Genomic DNA, 25128 nt, shown 5'->3' with positions numbered 1-25128 from the left:
TAATGTTATTTGAGCACTCTAATGTAAAAGCATTTAACATACCTGTAATGTCTAATAGTTACAAACGCCTATATATCCCTTTACAGAAATTTTGTTTTAATTCCAGTTTAAGTAGAAAAAACATTGTGATAGCAGTTGCATTGAGGTGAGCCACGAGTAAATGTCATTAAAATGCATGCTACCAAAAGCAGCCTAGAATTGCTGAGAATATACCTAAAATGAGATCATGATATGGTGACTGCAGAGTAGGGGCTCTGTGTCAGATGAATCTGTGTTCTAATCCCGGTTGTGTCACTAAACAGGTGTCTGGCCTTGGGCGAGGTCCCTACCCTCCCTGTGCCTTAGTTTCCTCCTCCAGAAAACAGGGCCACCACCTCCCTCACGGGGAGGCAGAGCCCTTAGCAGAGTGTGCGTGGCACACAGTAAACACTCAGTGTGGGGAAACAAAGCATTTTAAAAGCATCAATCAAGTAAAAAAATTATTACCATGTTTCTAGGGAAGACAAAGAAAAAGGTAAAGGAAATAATCTTATTGTTTTAAGAAATTCTTGAACTAGGATTTCACATTAGCGTATGTTCTTTTCCATGGATAACATCTATGTAGACTTGTGCTGAGGGGGCAGAGAAGAGCAAACAGAATAGTTACGCAGATTAATGATAAATAGCAGACTAGAGGCTCTAAACTGTGTACCGGTGCAAATATGAGGTAGACGCATTGCTTTCCTTCTGAAGTTGCCATTAGAGGGCAGTGTGAGAGCAGAAATGGTGAGATTTGGTACTGTCCCTTTGATTATTTTCCTTAATTAAGAATAAATCAGATTCAGAATGAAAGTTGCTTGCATACAAGGAAATGATGTAATTGCATTTGACTTTGATAAATAAACAGGGAATTGAAAATGATGGACAACTCAATCCTTGAGGAGGCTGGTAGCCTGGGCCTGGGCCTAAGGTGGTGCAGAAACTGGGCAAGCCCAGTTCTGGTCCCCTCCAGGATGCCACCAGGTGTGGCGACAAGACCCCGCCCCAGTGGCATATCTAACTTGTCCAGCCGTCCCGTCAGGACCGCTCACAAGCCACCCTGAGCATCAGTGAGAACCAGGCTCCCCCCAATGAGGGCCAGCAGCTCCAGCGCCTTCCTTTGCACGTGAGGAGGGGGAGGCTCAGCACCTGCTGCCCCTCACACAGCTGGAACAGCTGTCAGGGTGCGGCCTGTTCTCACACTGCTCTCCCTTGACTCCCAGCTCCTGTGTTGCAGAAGACAGCAGCAGGTGCCCTCCATGCCGTCGAGTGGCAATCCTTACCTGTGCGTGTCCTTTTAGAACTAGCTTCCAATCGTGCTAAGTGCTAAGGAGCCAGGCCCTCTATACTTTAACACCTGAGTCAAAAAACACCTAAAATTTTAGGCTTTTCACAGCTCCTTAATGACTTTCAAATGCCCTTTCCATGGTCACCCTTGGCAGTGACACAGCAAATCAGTGCCCTTTAAAAAAATCATATAATAATACTGTTTTGGATTGTCTGCATCTACTAATAATTGTCCTTATGACAAGATCTCCTTTTATCCCTGGGTTTATAAGTACTTGTTTATGTGAATGAATAATATTGCATTGGACTGTAACATGCCTTTGAGCCTTTTATTTTCTTGTAAGTCTGAAAGTTTTAAGAGCAATATGTGGGATTTGGGGGGTGGCCAACGGGAAGGAGATGAAGGCTGGCCCTGGTGTCATAGGATGAAAGGACCATTTCTCCTCTTACAGTGATCAGATGTTGAGCTACAACCTTGGCAGAAGGCTCCCGGCTGACCATGTGAGTGGGTACCTCCAGTTTAAGGTGGAGGTTACATCTTCTGTGCATGAAGGTGAGATATCTGTATAAGTATGTCGCTGTTGGAAGAACCTGTTAAATCTTACTCAATTGCAGTTTGCATTTGAATGGAATTGATTTGTGTCCTGTTCCAAAAATAAAATAGCTACCAAAGGATTACCTGCTGGAGTTTTCCAAGCAGATATAAAAGCCTATTTATCAAAAAATATCTCTTAGGTTTATGCCTGCGTTCAGAAACTGAGCTGTAGAAATTCCAGCCCAGTCAAACTTACCGGCAATGTATTAATTTAGTAAGGAACAGTGAATCTTAGCAAGTCAGTGGTCCTGTAAAAGGGCCTCAGTGGGATGGCCAAATTCTTTTTTTTTTTTTTTTTTAAAGATTTTATTTTTTCCTTTTTCTCCCCAAAGCCCCCCAGTACATAGTTGTATATTCTTCGTTGTGGGTCCTTCTAGTTGTGGCATGTGGGACGCTGCCTCAGCGTGGTCTGATGAGCAGTGCCATGTCCGCGCCCAGGATTCGAACCAACGAAACACTGGGCCGCCTGCAGCGGAGCGCGCGAACTTAACCACTCGGCCACGGGGCCAGCCCCTAGATGGCCAAATTCTTTGAACTGATTGGTGGTAAAGGAATAGGACATTAAAAGTTCTTTCCTTATTGCTGCTTCATTTTCATAAATGCTGCTTTCTCCTTCAGATGCTTCTCCAGAAGCTGTTGGCACCATACTTGGAGTCGGTACTGTGAATGGAGACCTGGGAAGCCCTTCTGATGAGGAGGACCTGCCAGGGGGCCATCAGGACAGCACGGTTTGTTCTAATGGCCCAGTTTCTGAGGAGAGTGCCGATGGGACGCCCAAGCATTCTTTCAGGACTAGCGCTACTCTGGAAATAGACACAGAGGAGTTAACGTCTACTTCTTCCAGGGCCTCACCTCCCAGAGGACGTCAGGATTCACTCAACGATTACTTAGATGCTATTGAACAAAATGGCCATTCCAGGCCGGGCGCAGCTACCTGCTCAGAGAGGTCCGTGGGAGCCTCTCCGAAACTGAGGAGTAGTTTTCCCACCGACACGAGGCTCAATGCAATGCTTCATATCGACTCCGATGAAGAAGACCACGAGTTCCAGCAAGACCTAGGTTATCCATCTTCCTTGGAGGAGGAAGGAGGGTTGATAATGTTTAGCAGGGCTTCAAGAACTGATGATGGGAGTCTGACATCTCAGACAAAGCCAGAAGACAACCCACTGGAGATGGAGGAAGCCTCCATACATGAAGCCGCTTCCTTCGAAGATAAGCCAGAAAATCTTCCAGAGCTTGCAGAGAGCTCCTTACCCTCAGGCCCTGTCCCAGAGGAAACTGAAAATGGCCCAGAGTCTCAACCAAGTGCTGACCAGGGCAGCACCGAATTGTGTGGCTCTCAGGAAGTAGATCAGCCCACAAGTGGAGCAGACACGGGCACTTCCGACACATCTGGAGGAAGCCGAAGAGCCATCAGTGAGACTGAGTCCCTGGATCAGGGGTCTGAGCCTTCCCAGGTGTCCTCTGAAACAGAACCCAGTGACCCTGCCAGGACAGAGAGTGTGAGCGAGGCCAGCACCAGGCCTGAGGGAGAGAGTGACCTGGAAGGCGCGGACAGCTCCTGCAATGAGAGCGTTACCACACAGCTGTCCTCGGTGGAGACTCGGTGCTCGTCTCTGGAGAGTGCGCGGTTTCCCGAAACCCCAGCCTTTTCTTCTCAGGAGGAGGAAGATGGAGCCTGTGCAGCAGAGCCCACCAGCAGCGGCCCTGCTGACGGGCCCCAGGATTCCATATGTACTCCCGGTTCTTTACCTGTGCTGCAGGTGCCCAGTGGAGAGGAGGAAGGGCCAGGGGCAGAATCAGCCAATTTACCTGACCAGGAGGAGGTGGGGGAGGTCTGGCAGCGGAGGGGGAGCCTGGAGGGAGCTGCTGCTGCTGCTGAGAGCCAGCCCCAAGAAGAGGCTGATGCTGGTGAGGCCCAAGGGGCTTGCGAAGGGGCCACTGGCCAAGAAGAGGGCGCCACTGGAGGTAGGATGTAGAAGACAGCATGGCTCTTGGCTCAAGCACGTCTGCTCAAAGAGAAGTCTTGTGGTTTTGTCCCTCAATGTGAATTACACTCCCGTCAAAGATTTTCTGAATTCTTCACCTTGGGGTTCAACAATTAGCTTTTTTTTTAAAAATAAGTGGATCTTCTATTGCTGAAATAAGAGGGCTGTAAAATAATACTCTTCCAACTTAAATAATGAATTTGGAGGCTGTGCATCAGGAGTGCAGTGTGGGAACTTGCCCTCCCCAGGAAGATGGCCTGGTGGGCGGGGCGGCCCCTGTCCACACAGGTCCTAGGGCCTGGATGCCTGAGGGCTGGTGCATAGGAGCAAACTGCGCATGTGCATGTGTGTGCTGTGGGACAAGGCATCCTGGGTGCCCAGAACCGGGTCCCCTTGTCTGGGCAGTGCTAAAAAAACAAATAATGAATCTCTGGTGAGACCTGGGTTTGTAGATACAAAACCAAACAGGTCAGCGGCTTCTACACTAGTGTAATACACAGAGATTTCCGGGAACTCCTGAAGTCACTCCTTCTTATATAAAACCTTCAAAACAGAAGGTTATGTGTGCTTTGCATCAAATGTGATATTTTTGCCTTCTGCAGTATGAGAAATGTCACCTCAAAAAAAAGAAATGCCAACTAAGATAGGTGATGCATTCTGAGACTTGAAGGAGAGCTGTTTGAGTGTCTGAGGAGGCGAATTTACACCTGAAATTTGTATTATGTCTTAATGAATGTGGCTCGGTAGAATGGCTCTTTTAAAATGTTCTATTATAGATGCATCAGAAAGTCTAAGGATAATTTCATACGCCTAAATAGCGTAGACTCAGAAATAGGAAGGATTTTCTTGTTCTGCAATTTATTTTTCTACCTAAAGTATCCCCTTCTTTTCTTCCTCCTCCTTTTTTTGCTTTGTTCTTGTTTCCTTCATTATCTTGCGTCCATTATGTGAGCCTGAAGCGTTAGTGCGTGAGCAGGACAGAGGCCCCCATGGGAAAAGGTAGGGAGGGACAGACGTCTGCCTAGAGGACCCGCTTCTGACTGAGCATTCACCTGCTGTTGTCCTCTTTAGTTTCTGGTTCCTCATACGGGAAATAAGACGAAAGAGAGATAAAAGATTAGCCCCAGAAATTAGATGTTAGATGTTTTTTTGCAAAGGCTGTTTTGACATTGATGGGGAAAACAATACCTGGGTAACTTTTTACCTTTAATCCTAGGTTCTCAAGCCAACGGCCACCAGCCATTGCGATCACTGCCTTCAGTGCGCCAGGATGTTAGCCGGTACCAGAGGGTGGACGAGGCTCTCCCACCAAGTGAGGACCTGTTAACTAAAGGGCTCACCTTGATCAAAGGGGGCAAGGGTGGCAGGACCCACAGGACCTAAAAGATGGGTGCCCAGTCCCTGAGGTGAAGGGATCTGGAGATATTAGATGTAGTCTGGAAAGTGCTAGGCTGATGACTGCTGTCTCGCACTGTTCCTCCGAATGAAAGGGCAGCTGGGGGAAGAGTAAATACTATAATGTCATGGAGTAAATATTGTAATCAGGAAATTAGATCCAGATATTTTGGATAGTTGGGTATATAATAGAATTTTTCAAAACTGTGCCCAACCGGTGGCATGAATTTTCGGTTAGTAGACAAGTTGGTATCATCTTAGAAAAGCCTCCTTCTGTGTAATATACTGCTTTTTATTCACTTACAACATTATAAATCATTAAATACAGACCCCTGATTTCTTTTCTTAGGGATATTCAGAGAAGTGTTATTAATTTCAGAAATTAGTCTACCATTTATCTGGATCATGACAATTATCCGGGGATTTGAAAGATAATTTATTTCTCTCGCTTTCAAGAAACACATAGCAGTTAAAGGAGAGATGGTTGATGATCTGGGATGCTGGGAAATAGTTGTGTAACCTGAATTCAAAGGTCAGAGTGCTACCCATCGCCAATCATAATCTTGACATAATTTAAATTCTGTTTAAGTTTCTACAATCCCTTAAAGCAATATTGCTCTGTGAGAGCAAAGCATTTTGATGAAGAGTAATAAAGCTCAGTAAATACTGCTTTTTAAGAAACATTGGAAATACGTGTTTCAGCCTTATTGCTTTTCCTTCTCATCCACTGTCTCTACTCACCCCTCTTATGTGTGACCGTGACAAGAGGCTGAGGCCTTTGGCCCTCAGGGTTTTAAAAATGGTGGGACATAAAGGGAGGGACTATGCATTTAAAGGGCTAAAATGCCAAGTGGTTAGTTTTGGTGAGTGCTGACAGAAAACTGAATGGTAACTATGTACAATTCATCAAAATATTGGCTTGAGCCTTTGGAAATTCTCTTGTCTGCAGATCCTTCTCTTGTTCATGTATTTAGGTAACTGAGGATGGTTTCTCATAGGAAACATATGTTTTAAGCAGTTTTAAAAAATAGACTAAAATTAATTAACCATTGTGTTATCTTAAGCAGATGGGGGGAAAAACCCTTCTTTATTGTTTACCCTTGGAAAAAAATTAGAGGCAGAAAAGATAAATATCCCTGGGAGATATTTAGATATAACTGGAGGAAAATGAATTAGGAACACGAGGAGAGAATTCTGGGAGAGCTTTATTTATAGGGGTATGTGGATTACTAGTAAGGAATTAGAGTTTCAGGGGCCTGGACAGGAGGCATAGTATTGCGCTATGTGTGGATAAATGGCCTTCTCCCGGCTACATCCAATAGCTCTGAATTTTGTTGGACCATAATATGGGTCTCTAGATTGCATTCAATAAAGACAGGCACTTTCTTGCTGAAATTATGACCACTATTTGTGATAGTTCAATGCATTTGTTTAAACACTGATATTTGTGTTACACAGAGTACATCTTAGAATTTTTAAAAATAAACAATTGGCAGTTCATTTTAATATGTTGATAAATCCAAAAGTAAAAAAAAAAAAATTTAATAGTATGTCCAATTTAATAGTGACTGATGAACAGGAAGAAAATTCTTAAGACATATTCCCTCTTATGCAACTTGCAAATTTGGGGATTTGTATTATCAGGGATGCGTTACAGATTATGGTCTGAGCATACCTGATAACTGTTCAAAGCTGTCCCCACACTGCTTTGCCCCTTCCTATCACCAGTCTGTTTCCTCCTTCCAATGGTCTATTAACACTTTGCTGCCCCTGCTTGTTGTCTGTCTCCATCCCAGCCTGTTCTCTGCCTTCCTTTCCTCACCGGGCAACTCTGCTGCTCTCTCTGGCAGTGCCTCTACCTTAGAGCTGGGCATTCTGCATTCCGCCTTTACTTCTGCCTTCTGCCTTCACACTGCGTCTCCCGGGAGGCTCAGCTAAGGGGCATCTGGTTGGAGCGTGCAGACTGATCCGTCTCTTAAATGACCTGGCAGAATTCTTTTAAGGCCAAGACTTAGACTTTTAACACTATTAATTTTAATAGCTCAAACTTGTGTAGTTACTTACAGTTTACAAAGATCTTTTACATGCTTTATCTGTTTTTTATTCTTTGTAACAATTTTGTGAGGTAGGTCAAGCAGGTCTTGCCTGTAATTCATAGATGTATGGGTGAAAACCAGCTAATCTGATTCTTTAATTTTATAGATGGAGAAATTGAAGCCTGGATAAATTAAGTAACTTGCTTAAGATTGCATACTAGTGAGAGTTGAGACAGAGGCTCAGACATTCCTTCTCTTCTGTTAGGTATTCTGGTCTAAGATTAGAAGGGGCGGGACTATTGTGTGGGTGGGGAATGTAAATTCTGAAAGCCTGGTTATGTTATCTATTAGGCGCACACGACACTTCAAAGCAAAGGGTTTGGGAGTTTCACTGAAAGTTTATTGTATTGTAGGTTTTGAGGTCAGACCTAGGAAAGCTCAAAAGGTGCTCAGCTTTCTTCTCCTTCTTCCCAGCGGAGGGCCTCATTATAAAAGAAGTGGTCACAGTCACTGGATGAGCAACTATCTCATGGCCCAGACCCCAGACAGGTCTGCTCTGTGAAGCGTCTGTATCAGACTCAGAATTGCCTTTTCCTCTCTGGAGGGTGTGCAGGTCACATCCCCAGACCTGCAGGACAGGCGTCTGAAACATTGCGCCTGGAGCTCTGATGCCGCTCATTCTTGATTCTTGCTTTTCTTTTTCCTTATGATTATTGTTGTTATTTTAGCTCATTTTCACCTTAAAAATACTTGTGTACTAACATATAGTGAGGAAAGCATCCAGCAAACTTATGCTTTTCTCTGAAGATTTCCCCACTCAATTAGGGGGAGTCCGTGGTGCCCTTGCTGTGCTGCCTCACTCTTAGAGCTGGCCCTGTGCTGGTCTTCTCGTCAGTGTTAGAACTTAGTCTCTGAACATTGAGTTGATCTCTTTTGTTGCAAAGCAATTTTCCTTGTTTGTTTGCTCGTTCTTGTAGTCCTCTTCCTCTGGCCTCAGGATCTGGGAACAGACCTCAGACTTAGTACAAAGACTGCTCAGCTGTGATGATGATCCACCAATTGGTTCTCCAAATCTTACTCTTGCTTTAGGCTATGGACCTTGCTGTGACCTTGTGGGCTATGTAACTCCAACCGCTGGTTGAGAGATATCCTAATGATCCATACAAAATAAGAAAGTGCCAGATCTCGAGGGCAGCGAGGCGCTGTTGAGAGCCTCCCAGGGAGCAGCTTGAACTTGAATATGCGCTGAGGGTCTTAAGAATGTGCTGCGTCTTGCTCTGAGATGATTGATGGTGCTGGGCTGGAGGCCGCTCAGGGCTGAAGTCCACTAGAACATCGTCAGCATGACAAATCTTGGTCTTTTTAGCATTAAGATAAGTGAAAAAAGAATGGCCAGCTCAGCCCCTTCTGAAAAATTATTTTATTTTTCTCTTTTGGCTCCAGTGTAATTGTGACTTAACCCATTGCTGCACTGGAGACAAAAGGGAATTGTTGAATAAGTGTTTTTCCCCCAAAAGGGTAGGAATTGGAACAGATTCAGGATGAACAGTCTGGATTAATGGGCTCATAGGATCCCAGGATTGTTGCCATAGCGTTAGGACTAATGTGTTACTTATGTGGTGGGTTCAAATGGGTAGGTCTGGAAAAACACGAGGGAATGTTTATCATTTTTGCGGTTGTGCACTTTCATTATTAAAGCATCCTTTGAAATGAAAGTTTAAAACAAGACAGTGAATCTGAAAAGTATAATTAATCCTCACTTAGAGTTTCTACTATGTTTAAGGCTAGGAGCTCTTATGCTCTACAGCCTAAAAGGTAGTTTTGAGAAAATAATTGATACTTTTAATCTAAAAAGCTACTTTCTTAAAAGTTGAATATTAAGGTCCAAAATATGCAGCTACTTGAGATTCTTTTTAAACTTTTTATTCAAATATAATATACATACAGAATAAAGCAGATTCTCCCAAAATGAACACGCCTCTGCAACCAGCACCATAGCACTGGCACCTGCAGGTCCCTTTGTGCCTCTTCCAGTCACTAACCCCGCTTCTGAAGGGGAAGAGGAGTGACTATCCTGCCTCCCAAAATCATAGATAAGTTTCACTTTTGTACTTTACACAAATGGTATCATACTTCCTTGACTATTAAAATAAGGAAAAAAATAATCTTTTAAACACTGCTGTCTAGCATTTATCACAAAGCTTAATTTTTTTCCTTAAAGTGCCTTTAGTTCATTATAACTTCATCATCTTGCCATTTTGGTGAAGATACCATGGTTATTATAACTTTTGTATAGGGGGTTTATAAATTTGTTTTACAATGTTCAAGTACTTCGTGTGTCTAAATCCAGTTGGAACCAGTTCAAGCCCCACTCAGAGTCCTCTCACGTCTTTGATTCATGTAGACAGCCTGATGCTGGTTTCCCCTGGTAGGTGATTCATTCTGTCTAGACACTTTCTTCCCAGGCTCAGCATTCACTGAGATGTGTTCATATCTTCATCTGATCACCTGGATGGTACAGTGGAGACCAAGGAGTGGTTTGAAGGGAGTCAGAAAGAAGAGTGACGACAGAGGAATCATAGGGACAACTCCTGCCCCCTTCCCAAACATGCTGGTTCTCAAAGTTGAAAATGTCTACAACCTCACATATTCCTGCCTCTGGTGTCCTGTCTAGGGATTGATGCCGTGACAGTAGGCCTTGCATAATTTTACATGCTTTCTAACTCTCGGACTTCCCCTTATTGTTCAGCTATTTCAAGGTGCTATTATATTTGAGTCTCAGGCTGTCTCCACATCTACTTGCTCCTGGATTTCCGTTTGGGGTGTTCAGGCTAAAGTTTAGTTTCTTGTGAGCTTGTCCTTGAAGACCTCTGAGAAATCTATCATGAGCTCCATGGTTTGTCCAATACATTAACTGCTGTTTTAAGTTCTTAGTAATTTACGTCAGTGTTACGTTAGTGTGTCTAGGAATCACCTGGAAAGGTTGTTAAAAATGTAGCTAACTGAGTCCTAGTTTCACATAGTCTGATTCTGAAGACATGAGATGTATCCTGGGCATCTGTGTTTTTATTGATCCTCGAGTAATCCTGACACAGGCTGAGTCTCACAGCTTAAGAAACAGTTCTCTAAATAATAGTTTTCAAACTTTATCACTGCTGTGGCTCTTAAGGCAAATGAAATCTTAGGTGGAAGACCAATATGTGCAACAGATAATACTGAGCTGCAGTGGCTAAAATGGGACTGGCAGGTGGTTCCAGAGCCCTACCCCTCAGGACCCCAAAGCCCCTGGCGCTATAAGGCTTAAATTTAATTAGAGTTAAATTTGGAAATTGTGGCCTAGACAAGATATTGCTAGATTCTTCCTGAGCCTAATGTAGTAAAATCATTTTGCAGATTCATAATAATTTTAGAACTGAAAGGGACCTTAGAAATGTTTAATTCTGTCCTCTAATTTTTCAGGTAAAGAAACTGTAGTCCATAGAGTTATAGTAATTTGTTGAAGGTCATGTAGCAAAGGCATGACAAAGCCATGGCCAGAAACCAGGCCTTCTACTTCCCAGTTTAGTGCACTACACACGCATACCCTGATATGTTGTTCTCAGGCTCGCTGCACGCTGATCATAGACCCCACTTCATAGTGTGACAAGACAAGGGAGTAAATGCTACAATCCCAGTCTTCTAACCCTGCCTGTCTGATTTTAGCATTGTCTGTGAGAGAAAACTTGGACGAGTGCTCATATGCTTTCTTGTACCAAGAACAAACTGTGGCCAATATAAAAACTTATCAGATGTTAAAGCAGCAGTACCCTCATTTCCACCCCACGAAGTAACTCTGATAGATACACTAGAGAGCTATCTTTCCTACTGGCTCCTCCACTGTCTGTCTGGACTTCCACTTGAAGAAGAGTGCATATGTAGTTCATGAATAAGTCAGCAGCATAACCGTCTTTCCCTATCCACTGCCAAGTGTCCACTTGAAACCAGCAATATAGCATTTCTCTTTATGGAGACCCAAGTGACAACCTTGATTTAAAGATACGATATTTGATAGGGCTGGTCTTAATGTGCATCCAATGTCCTGTGTTCTTAGAAAGCAAATTTTCAGAACTTATTTTCTTATTCTCCCTATTGCACATAGAAATGTCTTTACGGAAATACAAATTAAGGTTATTACCTTAATAACCTTTGCAGAAAGTGAATACAAGAATCATTCTTCTTTATGGCTTTATGTTGTTTAAATTATTTGTTCATTCATTACATGCTGTGTGCAAGGCACAGTGGTGAACACATTTGGAGATTCACCCCCACCCCCATATGGGCCTCGTCCAGACCACATTCCATGAGGTAAATTTTTATTCAGTTTGTTCAAGGAAAAAGTTCCATCTTTGAAGATAATTTTTTGACTTTCTTTTGTCAGCAAGTGGAAAGTATGCAACAATGTGTTTTCTTTTCTGCCTTGGCTGCCAGAAAACTTAGAGCCAAATTTTACTTACAATCTTATCTTGGGAGTTTGGCAGCGTCTCTCTTTCTGCTTCCTTTAGTTGGTTTCTGTTCTGTTTTTATCCCTAATTGACCTATTCTACATTTTTTAAAATTGGAAGCTACTGTAAACATTCTTGGGGGAAGGAATGGCCATTTGTTTTTATATGCATTTGATTTGACATATAACATGTGCTTGAATGACTCTGGCTCTAAGGAGAAAGGAATGCGATGGGAATAATCGGCTCTCAAAGTTTTCGAGATGGGAAAGTACTCAAGGAGCAAGGCAACACACTGGAATAGATCAAACGGTTTTGGAAAACAGTTCCTGAAAATGCTTAATGTACTTCCTGTTTGTCAGCATATGGCAGGCTGAGCATGAGGTCTTTTGGAAATGTCCTACTGCTGGGACTGTGGCTGTGAATTCAGATTTGGCAGGCTGGTTCATTGTGAGTCTAGCTTACCTTGGAGGATGAGACATTGAGTTATTTGCTGTTTGTGTGGTGCTCTTCCTCAGCCCAATTTTTCTTTCTCTTGCCATTTGTCATAAATCACCATGTGCTGAGATCAACAACAAGAAAATCTTTTCCACTCCCCACGAAGGCAGCCTTCAGTGATTGCCTGGAGCTGGCTGGGATCTTCCAGGCAGGTCTTTCCAACCCTAAGGACTTTGTTGGAATCCTTGTCCTTGCTCCATTCACCTCCAGAGCAAATGCCACCGGTGGTCAGGAGCAAACCTGCCTTCCTCCTCGCCTCCAGGATTAGACCATGGTGTCTGTTATGAGCTATGTGAGCACATGGAGAGTTTTGAAATAATCTAGCTGCTCAGGAGAAAGGTGCTTACTAATTTCAAAAATTAATTTACAGATAAATAGAAATGTATAAGGAACTTTCCTGGTTAAAGCATAGATCTCTGCTGTTTTCACGTGTTCCTATATAAATTACCCTTCCCAACTTGCATCAGTTTCAAAATTTTTGCCTTTTGCAAAGATCAGCACACCTCTTCATATTTTAATAGGGGAATGGCCTTTTAGAGAGTCACAGAGGTGGGATGGCTGGCTCTGAAGACCAGTCTGCTTGCTGTTTTTATTTAACATGCACTTACATATTTGTTTACAAAGATTAACACACTTCAGCAATGAGATTGCTTCAACATAAAATTAAATAATCTTTTAAAACATTGTATTTATTTGAGATTGGAGGAAAGTAATTACCCTTGCTCTAAAAATGTATTCATCTTTGGGAAACTGCAAATGGAAGTTTGTAGATAATGATACTGTTTAACCACTAGGCTAGCATTATTTTCTTCTGAAGACTACATTTATTAAAATTTTATGTAAATATGCACGTGGAAATTTCCAACTCTGAGTCTTTCATCTAAGTTGGAAAAGACAGAGAAAAATCCATTTTGGGTGAAAACAAACATCAATACCAATTTTGATGTGAATATCTAAAGTATTATGATACCAACTGCTTGTATTTTTAAAATTCTGGCACTCATACGTGAAGGATGAGCATTGTGGGTGGGTCTGGAAGAGTCTCTTCATTCAGAGATTCTTTAAGGGGTTGGTGTTATACACACAGAGTATATTTACTAACCGGCCACAACAGATTCTGGTGTGGACTGGGGGCAAGTGCGGGATTATGCAGTGAGGGGAGTGTTATTAGCCCCAAATTATAGCGTGTCTGAGAGAGAAATCACGTGCTGCACTTAATGAACCACACTGATGCCTTTGGCTTCTCCTCCTAACCCCTCTCGGTGCGTTGCTGCTGTTTAGACTGGGAGGCGCGCATTGACAGCCACGGCAGGATCTTCTACGTGGACCACGTAAACAGAACCACGACGTGGCAGCGGCCCACAGCGCCTCCCGCCCCGCAGGTGCTGCAGCGCTCGAACTCCATACAGCAGATGGAGCAGCTGAACCGGCGGTGAGCACGCGCGCCTTGGTCTGACTCTTCTGTTTTGCGGTTGGGCTAATTTTTACATGGTGCAAAGTAGAGAACACGGTTGTCTCTTTCGTCTTTGGGTGTCTTGTCATTAAGGTGTAGCTGTTACCTCTTTTGATTCGTAGACTTCATTGATCTTCTCTTGGTTAAGAAAGTAATAACCATACACATACACAGCTTGATTGGAAACAAGAGAGGAAATAAGTAATGATGACCCCTTCTGTCAACCCAAGGCATTGATTTTTAGTAAAACAGCACGTACATTCATAATTTGAAGACAAATAGCTTTTTATAGATATCTAGAATCTTCATTCATGATGCTTCTTTATCAACCAAAGCCTTTTAAATGTCATTCTTTTTCAAAAACGAATTGCTATGGAATAAAAAGTTCTTTTCTTTAACACTATAGGAATTTAATTTTCTTTGGTTAAGGGCCATGCTTTTTAAAAAAAGTTTTATTAATTTGTTAGGAAAATGTTTCCTAAGCCATGAACAGAAGAAATTCAATGCAATGTGTTTACTTAAACAACAGATGGCCCAGATGGTCAGGGAATAGGGGTCTGGGCAGAAGATGGTTGAGGGTGAGAAGACAGTGAAAACTTGTGGGCTATAGGGGAGCGGTCGAGTCCCAGGTTTTAGAGGCCGCTGTGATGTAACTCCAGGCTCATGACTTTAGATATCAGAGTATCCGCAGAACCATGACGAACGAGAGGCCTGAGGAAAATGCCAGTGCGATCGATGGGGCCGGGGAGGAAGCTGACTTCCACCACGCCAGTGCGGGTAAGAGCCTTTGGGTTGGTTTGTTTCATCATCTCACAAAAGTAGAAAACAACTAAGTAAGGATTTCCAAGAACCGAGGTTTTTCTTTTAGTGAACTTTTGATCTTCATTAAGATCTGATAACCCAACTCAAAAAGTTTCATTCACCAGAGACCTCTTCCAATCCTTGACTTTTTAAAATTTAATTTTGTTTATTTATTTATTGTAAAGATTGGCACCTGAGCTAACATTTCTTGCCAATTTTTTTTTTCTTTTTCTTCTCCCCAAATCCCCCCAGTGCATAGTTGTATGTTTTAGTTGTAGGTCCTTCTGGTTGTGGCACGTGGGATGCCACCTCAGCATGGCCTGACCAGTGGTACCATGTCCGCGCCCAGGCTCCGAACCAGCGAAACAGCAAAACCTTGGGCCGCCACAGCAGAGAGTGCGAACTTAAGCAGTTGGCCATGGAGCCGGCCCCTTCCAATCCTTGACTTTTTATTAGTACTAAGAAAAGAATCACAAAACCAAATACAATATAAATTACCTTAATATCTGCATGTGTGAGATAGTGGAAAAAGATTAAATCCCATCACTTAAAAAATCTAAGCATGCATTAAAATGTTAACAGTGACTAGAAATTTTATTCAATTCCATTTTGGTGTAATTCAGAAAGTCAGGTTTTATATATGAATTTACAGCAAAGGAAAAGGTACTTTGGGGATTAAAATAATAGCAAGTGATATAGGTATTCTTTGGTTCTTTGAAAATGTAGATGGAAGTGAATAGATATGTGTCCCTGAAGCCTTTGTGGTCTGCCCCATCTAGATTTCCGACGGGAGAGCGTCCTGCCTCACTCTACCTCCAGATCCAGGCTCACGTTGCTGTTACAGTCTCCCCCCGTGAAGTTCCTCATCAGCCCAGAGTTCTTCACCGTGCTGCATTCTAACCCTGTGAGTGTCAAATCTGAACGTCTGGGATGGGAAAAGCAACAGGCCAAAGGAAATGATCCTCGTTTATGTAATGAGAGTAAGAAGGATAATAGCTGATGTTTACTGAGCACTGCCTGTGTTCCAGGCTCTGTGTTAAGCATTATTATGTTAAGCCAAAACTTCTTTGTGTGAAGAAAAAAATTAAAGTATGATAGAAAGCGTTTCTTTGTGACGTGAATCTTAAGTTGTGTCACAGAATCAATAATGGACACTGGTTGGTAAAAACAGAGTAGGAGGGCCTTCCAGGTGGAGGATATGCATGAGCAAAGATAGAAGTGAAGAAAGTGTCCTAAATGCATAACGAGTTATCTCATTCATCCAGTATGTATTACTGAAAACATGATTTATGCTAGAAATTATGGTAAGTGCTTCAGACACAGTGGGCAGTAAGATTAAGTTCTTACCCTGGAGTGGACAGAGCATAACGGCCACTTTAGAAAGATGGTTATAGAATGCCTGTCTGAAGAAACAGTTTTGAGTCGAAAGCTGAAGGATGAGAAATTGTTGACCATGGGAAAAGCCAGGGGAAGGTCATTTCAAGCAATTGAAACAGCAAGTGCAGGGACCCGAGGCTCCGAAAAGAGAGCAGAGGGGCTCCTGTCTTGTGATGGAAAGAGGGAGTCGGGTGATGGTATGTGGAAAATCAGCAAGATCCAGACCATGAATCTGGCTGTGGGACATGGCAAGGAATTAGGATTTTATTCTGAGATGAGTGGGAAGCCCGCATGTGCTTAGAGTTACTGCTCCCGTCTGGAAACTATAGAAAGACAAGAGTGGAAGCAGAGTGATGACAGCGAAGGCTCTTCCGTGGTCCAGGGGAGAGACAAGGATGACTGGGACCATGATGTTGACGTGGAGCTGGGGAGAAGTGCGTGGATTCAACAGGCATTGAGAAGGTAGAATCAATATGACTTGGTGAAATTGGTTGTCAGGGATGAGAAAAAGAGAAGAAGCAAGAAATACTTTTAGGCTTAGGTTTGACAAATGAGTTAGCTTGTTGGGTCAGTGGTGCTAACGTGGGACTAAACAGCTCTCAGTTTGACTGGGTATGAGGAGGACACAAAGAAAGAGCTTTCTGTATCTCTGAGGTGTTTGGGTATCACAGGGTGGGCAAAGGGGATTGCTGCGCAAGTCTCTAGTGCTGAGGGAGTGGCCTGCTGCAGATATTAATTAGAGGAAGGTTGTCTTAGCTGCACAGAATGATCTAGAATAAGGGAAACACTTGCCATAGAAGTCCAGCTGTATAATCCATTCATCAAGGCATGAGTGGCTAAGAGCCTGGACTACGAGGTAAAGAAATAGAGAAGAAGGATCCAGCATGAGAGGAGTCACAGGCAGAGAGCTGGCAAGATTTGGAGGGTAAATAAAAAGAATAGAAACAAGAAGATGACCCTGAGTGTTAATAGTAATACATAAATAATAATAAACAATAATACATAATGAATAATAAGAGGAGAGTTAGAATGAGAGGCTTGTTAAGGGAGTAAAACAACATATTGAATTTAACAAAACAGATGATGTGCCTTAGGAAAAGTAGAGTAGACTGTGGGAAAAGTGGAAGTCAGCATCGTCCAGTCACCAGGCGTTATCATGGGGTTATTCACGTGTACGTGTTTATTGACGTTAGCATATTTCTGTCTTATTTTATTAGCTTTGCTTTGTAAGTATAGCATCTGTCTGGCTTTAGTGATCATTATCTCCTGGTTTACAGGTTTAGCTTGAACAGAGAACACTTACGAGGAGGGTGAGCAATGAATAGAGTTCTAGCTGTCTTCAGATTTCTTGCGAGAGGGATTAGACGTCAATAAATTGTGTGTTCAATTTAGCAACAGTTTGTTGATGTCCTATAATGTATGTAAGTGCGGTACTAAGTCCCAGAGGTACAAAAATGACAGCAACCATGGGCCCTGGAATCTCAGACTTGAAAACACATTCCAATGCAATGACCAGAGTTATGAGTGCAATAATCAAGGCTGTAGAAGCTGTAGGAGATAACCCTGCTGGCGTGAGTGACTAAGGCACATGGAGGGAGCCATCGATGGGCTTGCATTTGAGACAGGTTTTAAAGCTGAATAGGAACTTGCCCTAGAAATAAGTTGGGCCAAAGCAGCATTCACAAAACAAGAGATTCATGAAGTTGCAAGGCTGTCTCGATAATTACTACAAAAGTGCTGAAACTGAACTATAGGAACAGCAGTTTAGTGTTGCTGATGTGTTGAGAGTAAAGCACACTAGTGAGGGTCAGATCTGAGCCTGGAGAGGTAGGCAGAAGCCAGGTTACAAGAACCTAAACTCGTGATTGGGACACTTCTAGGAGATGGTAGCTTTCCTACAAGGAACAATGGGCTAACATGTAGAGCTGTCACTCCAAAACAGAAAGTATCGTACTCTGGTGGGAAGAGCTCTGAACTTGGAGTCAGAGAACACGAGTTTTCCTTTCTTTGTTCATTTCTTCATCATTCATTCAACCAGTGTTTTTTAAATGCCTGTGATTTGCCTGGTACATTCTAGACTCTGGGGATAGAGTGGTAAGCAATGCAGGCAGAGTGGTATGTGATGACAAACTAGTGAACAAGAAAAGATAATTCAAGTAGTGCAGCATGGCAGGAGGCAACTGAAACAGCACCCCGGGCTAAGGTGACCTCGGGACGAGCCCGTGGACACACTGCTTTAGATTGGGTAGACAGGAAGGCCTCTCTGAGGGAGCCACACTCAAGCTGTTGCAAAATGTCTAGAAGCCAGTAAGGTAAAGGTCTGGGAGCAGCACCTTCCTTGCCAAGGAAGAGCAAAGGCTTGAAGACAGGCATCAGCTTGATGGGGTACGTAATAAGGTCAGAGGGGTGAGGGCAGGGCGCCCGAATGCAGGGCTCGTATGATCTGGCAAGGAGTTTGGGTTTTATTCTAAAAGGACTTATTCTAAGGGGATTTCCTATGGAGTAGTTTCAATTTTTAAAAGTTCTTTCTAGCTGCTGTGCCAAGAATTGGTTTTAGAGGGTAAGATTGGCATCAGGGAGACAAGTGCAAAGGCCCTGTGGTGAGACATGGAAGGAGCTTGGACTGGTGCAATGGCAGTAGAGATTGTGACAAGTGGATGCATATGGAACATATTTTGGAGGGAGAGCTGACGTTCTTGCTAGTAGATTAGTATGTGGGAATAAAAGAAAGAAAGGCTTCAAGAAAGAGCAACTGATTGGATAGTAGTCTTCAGGAATTTGCTGGTAAATGTTCAACAACCAGCTCTGTGGGAAAAAAGTGTGTGTGTGTGTATCTCACATATATATCTATCATAAATTTTACTTATGTAAAGGGTGTGTAGCACACAATTTACAAATAATAAAAAATAGAGACAGAATGCTTCTGTTGATTTTTGCTGAACTTCTTTATCAGTCACCAACCTACAGTTGTAGTCGATGAACAAGTGTCGTTCCAACATGACTGTTTTCATTAAAGTTAACACGTAAGACCACAGTGAACAAGGGAGATGCATGTCGGGACTTCACACTTCTGTGTCGGTGAGCTCAGCACCTTGTCTGTTGAGCCAGATGATAGTTAATGAGTACTGGATTTGTATTTCTTTATTTGTGTGTGTGTGTGTGCTATTTGCAATGTAACGGTGCAATTTGAAGTCTCATCTGTATTATTAGCATTTTATTTTCTCCACCAACTTCTGAAGTCTAGAGCTTGTATCTAGGAAAAAGCAGCGAACATTGTCTATAAAGGACCAGAGAGTAAATAGTTTGGGCTTTCGGGCCAAGGACAACATATAAACGAGTGGAGGTGACTGTATTCCAGTAAAACTTTGTTCGCAAACACAGCCAGCCCACCTGGGGGGCCGTGTCTGCCCACTCCTGCCCTAGACAGCCTGCAAAACAGCACATCAAGGCCTGATTTGCATTTACTGGTTTCTATAGTGTTAATACGCCTGCTATGGCCAATTTCAAGCTACCAATACTACCTTCCTAAGCAGAGAGTTCTGACTTCTCTGTGGGCTGCCTTCTTTGGTACAAGCTTCTCATCACTAATAGCAGAGTTTCAAGTAGAGGCTGGATTAACAGTCACTGGGCTGTGGTATAAGCTGCAGTTTATAAACTTGGTAGACTTTTATAAATAAATGCATATTCCTGGTTCCCAAACCTTAGCGATTCTGGTTCACTAGGTTTGGTGTGGGGTCCAGGAGTCTGTATCTTTTTTTTTTAGGCCCCTTAAATGATTCTGATGCAATTGGCTGGTGACCTGTAATTTGGGAATTCCTAGTGTCCAGAGATGCTATATAAACTGACCTCCTCACTCCCTTTGTCACAACCATAACTCATCCAGACTTTTGTCAACTAACTTGTTTTAACAGTGGAAGATCCTCAGCAGCTTATAGGTTTTTCATTTATTTTGTTGTCGTGTTGTCATTATTTTTCTCTTTTCTTTCCTTGGGCATGATTTTAAAACTTCTTTTCCTGGGCAGCCCAGCTTGATTTGAAAGTTTTTCTGCTAAAACATTTTAATTTTTTTCTTCCTCCTGCCTGAACTGCATTCATTACTGGCTCAAAAGATGACCCATGCTGGGCATCTATGCATTTCTGTATGATTTAAATTCTCTTGGGTTTTGGAAACCTTCTTTCCCTGACTTATATATGGCAGGAATTAAAGTAGCTGGATTTTTCTTGCTAATGGTCTCAAGGTATGAATTATGAGCTTAAGTCAGACAATTTTTTTGTAAAGGGCATTACTTGCTGACATTTCCTCTTTTTCTTAGATTAGCAGAAAATGTTACAAAATAAACTTTTAATCAGTTTTCTTATTTTAAGATTTATTATCTAGTTTTTTTCCCTCGAACTGTTTATAATCGATAGCTATTGCAGTGGATTCCCTGTTTATATTATTGAAAATGTTCAACATGAAAAAGCAGCATATTAATTTAAAAGCTTTCCTAATTCTTTTTTTATGATTTGAAGATATCAGTTTATGTTGAAAGATAAGCATGAAAAGTAGATTTCATGTAGCAGTAATTTACTAATCATCTTTATTGAAAAGAACAAAATTAAGTAGATATATGACTGTCATAACTCTTAGAGAAAACTTGGAAAACAAAATATTGGGTTTTTTCTTTGTTGCATTGTGATTGCTTTGAGATCTATTCTACTGCCCTCTGCTGGTTGTGATCAGATTTCTTCCAAAATTGTCTTGATAAACTATTTCTCCTGGTAACTCAAGATTTAGTTATTAGTGTCATGTCTCTCATAGTTGGTATGCGTGTGTTTGTCTAATTAATGTCATTCATCAATACATTTCATTATATGCAGTTGAATAGTGTTTCCAGCATACTTGCCAAATAATTATTACTCTGGCTTTTAATAAGCTCTAGAAATACATTAATTCCAACATCTAAACTCCTTGTTCTTAATGCGGAAAAATGCGTGTGTATATTCTTACAGGTCAGGAATACCTACTGTTGCAAAATGCATGAATTGATGGTTTACAGTTAGTTTTGTTAGTAAGTTCAATTTTCTCTTCATTTTACTCTTTAGCTAGATGAAAACAATGTAAAATCCTTTATGATTAAAAATATTATAAAGACAGACGGGTGAGACATGATTCATCTTATGGAATCCCAGCATACGTCTAACGGAAACAATGTTTCTTGGTTTTGTTTATAATAAATTTTGTTTAGCAAATAATGTATACAAATGCCCACATCTCCTCCCTTGTGAATATGAGAGACATTTGCTATAGATTCAGTGATGATATTTTCCAAGCCTGAATTCAGAATACCCATCCTTGGTGAAAGATTTCTGAAATATGAAAGATTTTATTTAGCAGTAATGTACTCACCGAGGTGAGGATCTTTCAATAGAAAGAACAGAATTTGGTGAAATCAAGACTGGGCCATGTAAGCCAGGACATATGGTCACCATAACACTAAAAAAACCTGCCAAAAAAGGAAAAAGGATTGATTATTATTTGCATTGTGGTTGATTGATAGGAACTAAGTGTTTACATATAATTTCTTATTCTGCTGCCAAATGGCTATAACATTCCTCTCAAAACCCTCAATACTTTTCACTTCTAACACCTCAAACACTTAACCAAACGAAACACATTAAGCTCTAAGGAGAGTTATTTTAACTCCACTAAAATTCCACTAAAAAGTTCCACTAAATTCCACTAAAGAAATTCAGTTGCTCATGCACTCAACCATGGAGTGTTTATTTCCTGCTAAGAAGACAAGAAACAACCAAGAGGAAGTTGGGAAAGAGAGTTTGGGAATAGAGAAAGAATAACTAAAAAGGACATTTTAAATCACATCGAAGGAAAAGAAAACTGCACCCTTCAGAGATCCCTTAAAGGAGTGTCTCCTGTTAGCAGTTGCCAGCTGGCCTCCCTGCTCGTGAGTCCACACGCAGTAGCTTCCCAAGTGAAATCTGTGCATGATCATGAGACTCTGCTGTGCAGTAGGTCCCATTTGCCCTTGGCTAATCTACTTTTGTTTCAGGTAGAAGATCAGATCCCTTTACTGCATCTTTTTCTATAAGCCCAAAACTAAACAACAACCGAAACACAGAAAAGGATCCCCGCCCCATTGGAACCTCTAAACCCCAGAGGGAGAATAAAGATGGCTCTTCTCTCTTGACCCACAGCTTTGGCCATGTCAGCTTCCGTGAAGACCAAGCTCTTTCAGTCTACTCTCACCTGTTTAGGGTCTCTCGCCTCTTTGGACCACTCATTCCCAGCTCTGCTGGTTCCATCAGTGTGTCTCAGTATTTTCACTGCAGCTGTGGCCTTTGTTTCCCAGACTCTGCTTTCTGCCTCCAGTGAGCCTCTTCCTCCCGCCTCTCCCTGTAATTTTCCTTCCTCATCCTTTTGAGTGATCAGGCCATGCTCATCTCTGTATCCTTGGGGTTTAGCACAGGGCTTAGCACATAATTAATGAACGGATATGAGATGCTTCTCCAGTTGATAGAAAGTGGGATGCTGGCCCAAGATCTTCAAAGACTAAAAATAGAAAACAATTTTATTACATTATTCTGTTATAACATAGGTACGATGGGTCTAATCCCTTATATATCCTTTTACTTACGTCTACTCTGTATTCTTATGGTGATTTTTACCTCCTCGCAGCACTTTTACATCCTTTGTTCCATTGGATTTGAATCTCACCTGCCCGTAAGACAGCAGGGTTATTATTATCTCATCTTACAGTTGGGCAACTGAGGCAGAACAGAGATTCAGTGACTTTCCCTGTCTCTGTTCACGAGTGACAGAGCTATGACTGGCATCCTCACTGTAGTTCTGTATGAACTGAGTATAAATATCCTTTGTGAACAATATACACACATATATATTTTCAAAAATAGTATATATATTGAATAAACATATATAAAATATATATTTAAAAACAGAATAAACATATACTATATGCTGTGTAAACATATGTAGCATGCATGTGTGAATATATGTTACATATACAGGCGCATATGTAAATAAATGTATGTATGTAGTTTATTAAAATGTAGCCGTCTGGAGGGATGTTCCTGTTTGCCTTACAGGTCTTATATAGATCCTAATGGTTGTATACGTATTATTTAGACGTGAAAAAGCTTTGGTTCTAAAGGTTGTTTGCTAGTTACTGGTGAGAGAAATCCTTCTTGCACTTAATTTACTTTGGTAGGTGCTTTTTGCAAAGATCGGTGGAACTTGGCACTCTATTACACGTCTCACTGAGTGGAGAAGAGGAAGATGAAAGGGCATAATAATTAACTATAAGACCTGTCTTCAGACTCCCGGCTTAAAGAGCTGTCCCGCCCCAGGGAATTACTTCAAGCCTGAGGCTGGGATGGCTTCCTCCACCTAATTGCCACTACTTCTTCCCTAATGAAGTTCTGCTTTTCTTTAGCAGAGTGAGGAGCGTTTCTGGTGCTCTAGATAAAGAATCAGGATGTGACCTATTTACTTATTTGAAGGTGGGGGAGGAGAAGAGAGGGGGACCAAGAGACACACCTATTTAGGGCAAAAGTTTATGTAGTCATTTATCTGATGGCATTATCCCACAGTAATTCGTCCCCAAAGAGACTTATTAGGGAGTATGACATGAAAGTGCATTACCGTCTCCACCACACAAGCCGGTGTGGTCTCAGGCCTATGAGCTTGCAACGGCTTATGTGAGAATGTATCAGCAGCACAGAGCCAAATGCAGAAAACAGATGCCTTGCTGAGTGTATGTAAAACTCCAAGACAGGGTCAGCCACAGGCTAAACTATTCGTTAGCTAATGTTTGTCTCTAACAACCTCCAACTTCTTTTATTAGTCTCCTTCTCTGCTTTCATGGTATCACTTTCTTATTCTCTCATGCTCTCTAATTGCCCAGAGCTCCTGCATAGGCCTGCCTGCTCTGGCAGTACTCTGTGCTCTGAACCTCACAATTTCTCACAGCCATCAAAACCTCCTCTCATTTAGACTGTCAGGTTGAAATACGACCTCAAAACATTTTATCCTCACGTGTACTAAGGAACTAGTACACTGGTATTTGGGGACGGTTCAATATTGTCTTCCTTCCTTCCTTCCTTCTGTTTTGATAGGGGAAAAGTATTTTAATGAAAAGCAAAAAGTATATAATGATGATAAATCAATCAGAATAGCTATAAGAAACTTATTTTGTATAGTTCAGGTTATATGTCAATAATAGTGTCCAACAAATCTCAGTGCCTTAAGCTAACAAAGATTTGTTTCTCATTCCAAATTGGGTTGTCAGGGTTCTCTGATTCCTGTGGTCACTCAGGGACCCAGGGACCCAGCCTGGGGAGCGGCCACCCTTTCCAACATTGACCGTTGCTGTGCTTACTGTGCTAAAGGGAGGAAAGTTTTAGAGGGACTCACACTGGCAGTAAATGCTTTGACTGGACATGACACATCTTGAAGGACCCTGGAAAAATGGGAGTAATGTTGGCTGTCCTTGTACTCATTCATCTTTCATCCTTAAGGACTAACAGAGTACTGGGCACAGCAAAGGCAGGAAATGTTTATTAAAATGAAGTGAGTTCCAGGGATTCTGGTTTCTTTTGGATTTGCCTTGGTCTTAGACCGAAGTAAATAATGGAACCCATGAAGTAAAGACTCAGTCTAATGTCCCTGGGATACCAAAAGTAAGAGGACTCCAGGCCCTTTGAATCTATCTGAGAAGAATAGAATTCCGGGATAGATTGTGCATGTCCTGGTCAATTTCATGAATATCATGTTCCTTCTGCTAACTCATGGAAATAACTCCATACAGTTATTCCTTTTCTACTGCTTGGCACAAGGTATTGTGCATTGAATTTTTGTGGACTGACTCATGTGGACAGCCCATGGCTTATGGTCAATTTTTGGAATCTTCCTTAAGCCTCATAGAGATGAAGACTGTGGAGTTTTTGACCAAACAATCTCTTTTTTGTATGGTGGTATAATGGAGCTTTATTAAATGTGCGTTTCAATCGTATAATTCAACCGTATGTATACACAGGGAAAAAGAGAAAAAAAATAGTGAGATGTATAGTCCAGGGAGTTCTACCTACTTCACTGAGCTTGTGCCTCCAAGGAGGTGTGAAATGAAAAACTTCAGTCTCCTGTGGTCTTGGTTGAACAGGACTCAACTATGAGAGCGGCTCAGCC

At 42.0% G+C, this 25128-nt stretch overlaps 1 protein-coding gene across 5 annotated transcripts in view; it reads left to right on the top strand.

The window, feature by feature from the left end:
* Nucleotides 1-25128, top strand: part of HECW2 (HECT, C2 and WW domain containing E3 ubiquitin protein ligase 2) — a 374671-nt gene that overhangs the window by 255492 nt on the left and 94051 nt on the right. For all 5 annotated transcript variants that reach the window (XM_023622255.2, XM_070242072.1, XM_070242073.1 and 2 more), the window contains 6 exons: nucleotides 1758-1858; nucleotides 2519-3868; nucleotides 5105-5200; nucleotides 13577-13727; nucleotides 14422-14525; nucleotides 15329-15453. In XM_023622255.2, coding sequence (XP_023478023.1) covers nucleotides 1758-1858; nucleotides 2519-3868; nucleotides 5105-5200; nucleotides 13577-13727; nucleotides 14422-14525; nucleotides 15329-15453 — 1927 coding nt within the window. The remainder of the gene's footprint in view (nucleotides 1-1757; nucleotides 1859-2518; nucleotides 3869-5104; nucleotides 5201-13576; nucleotides 13728-14421; nucleotides 14526-15328; nucleotides 15454-25128) is intronic.

Source organism: Equus caballus, chromosome 18 (assembly GCF_041296265.1).
Source record: "Equus caballus isolate H_3958 breed thoroughbred chromosome 18, TB-T2T, whole genome shotgun sequence".
Lineage (NCBI taxonomy): Eukaryota > Metazoa > Chordata > Mammalia > Perissodactyla > Equidae > Equus > Equus caballus.
This window is presented reverse-complemented; position numbering and strand designations above follow the sequence as displayed.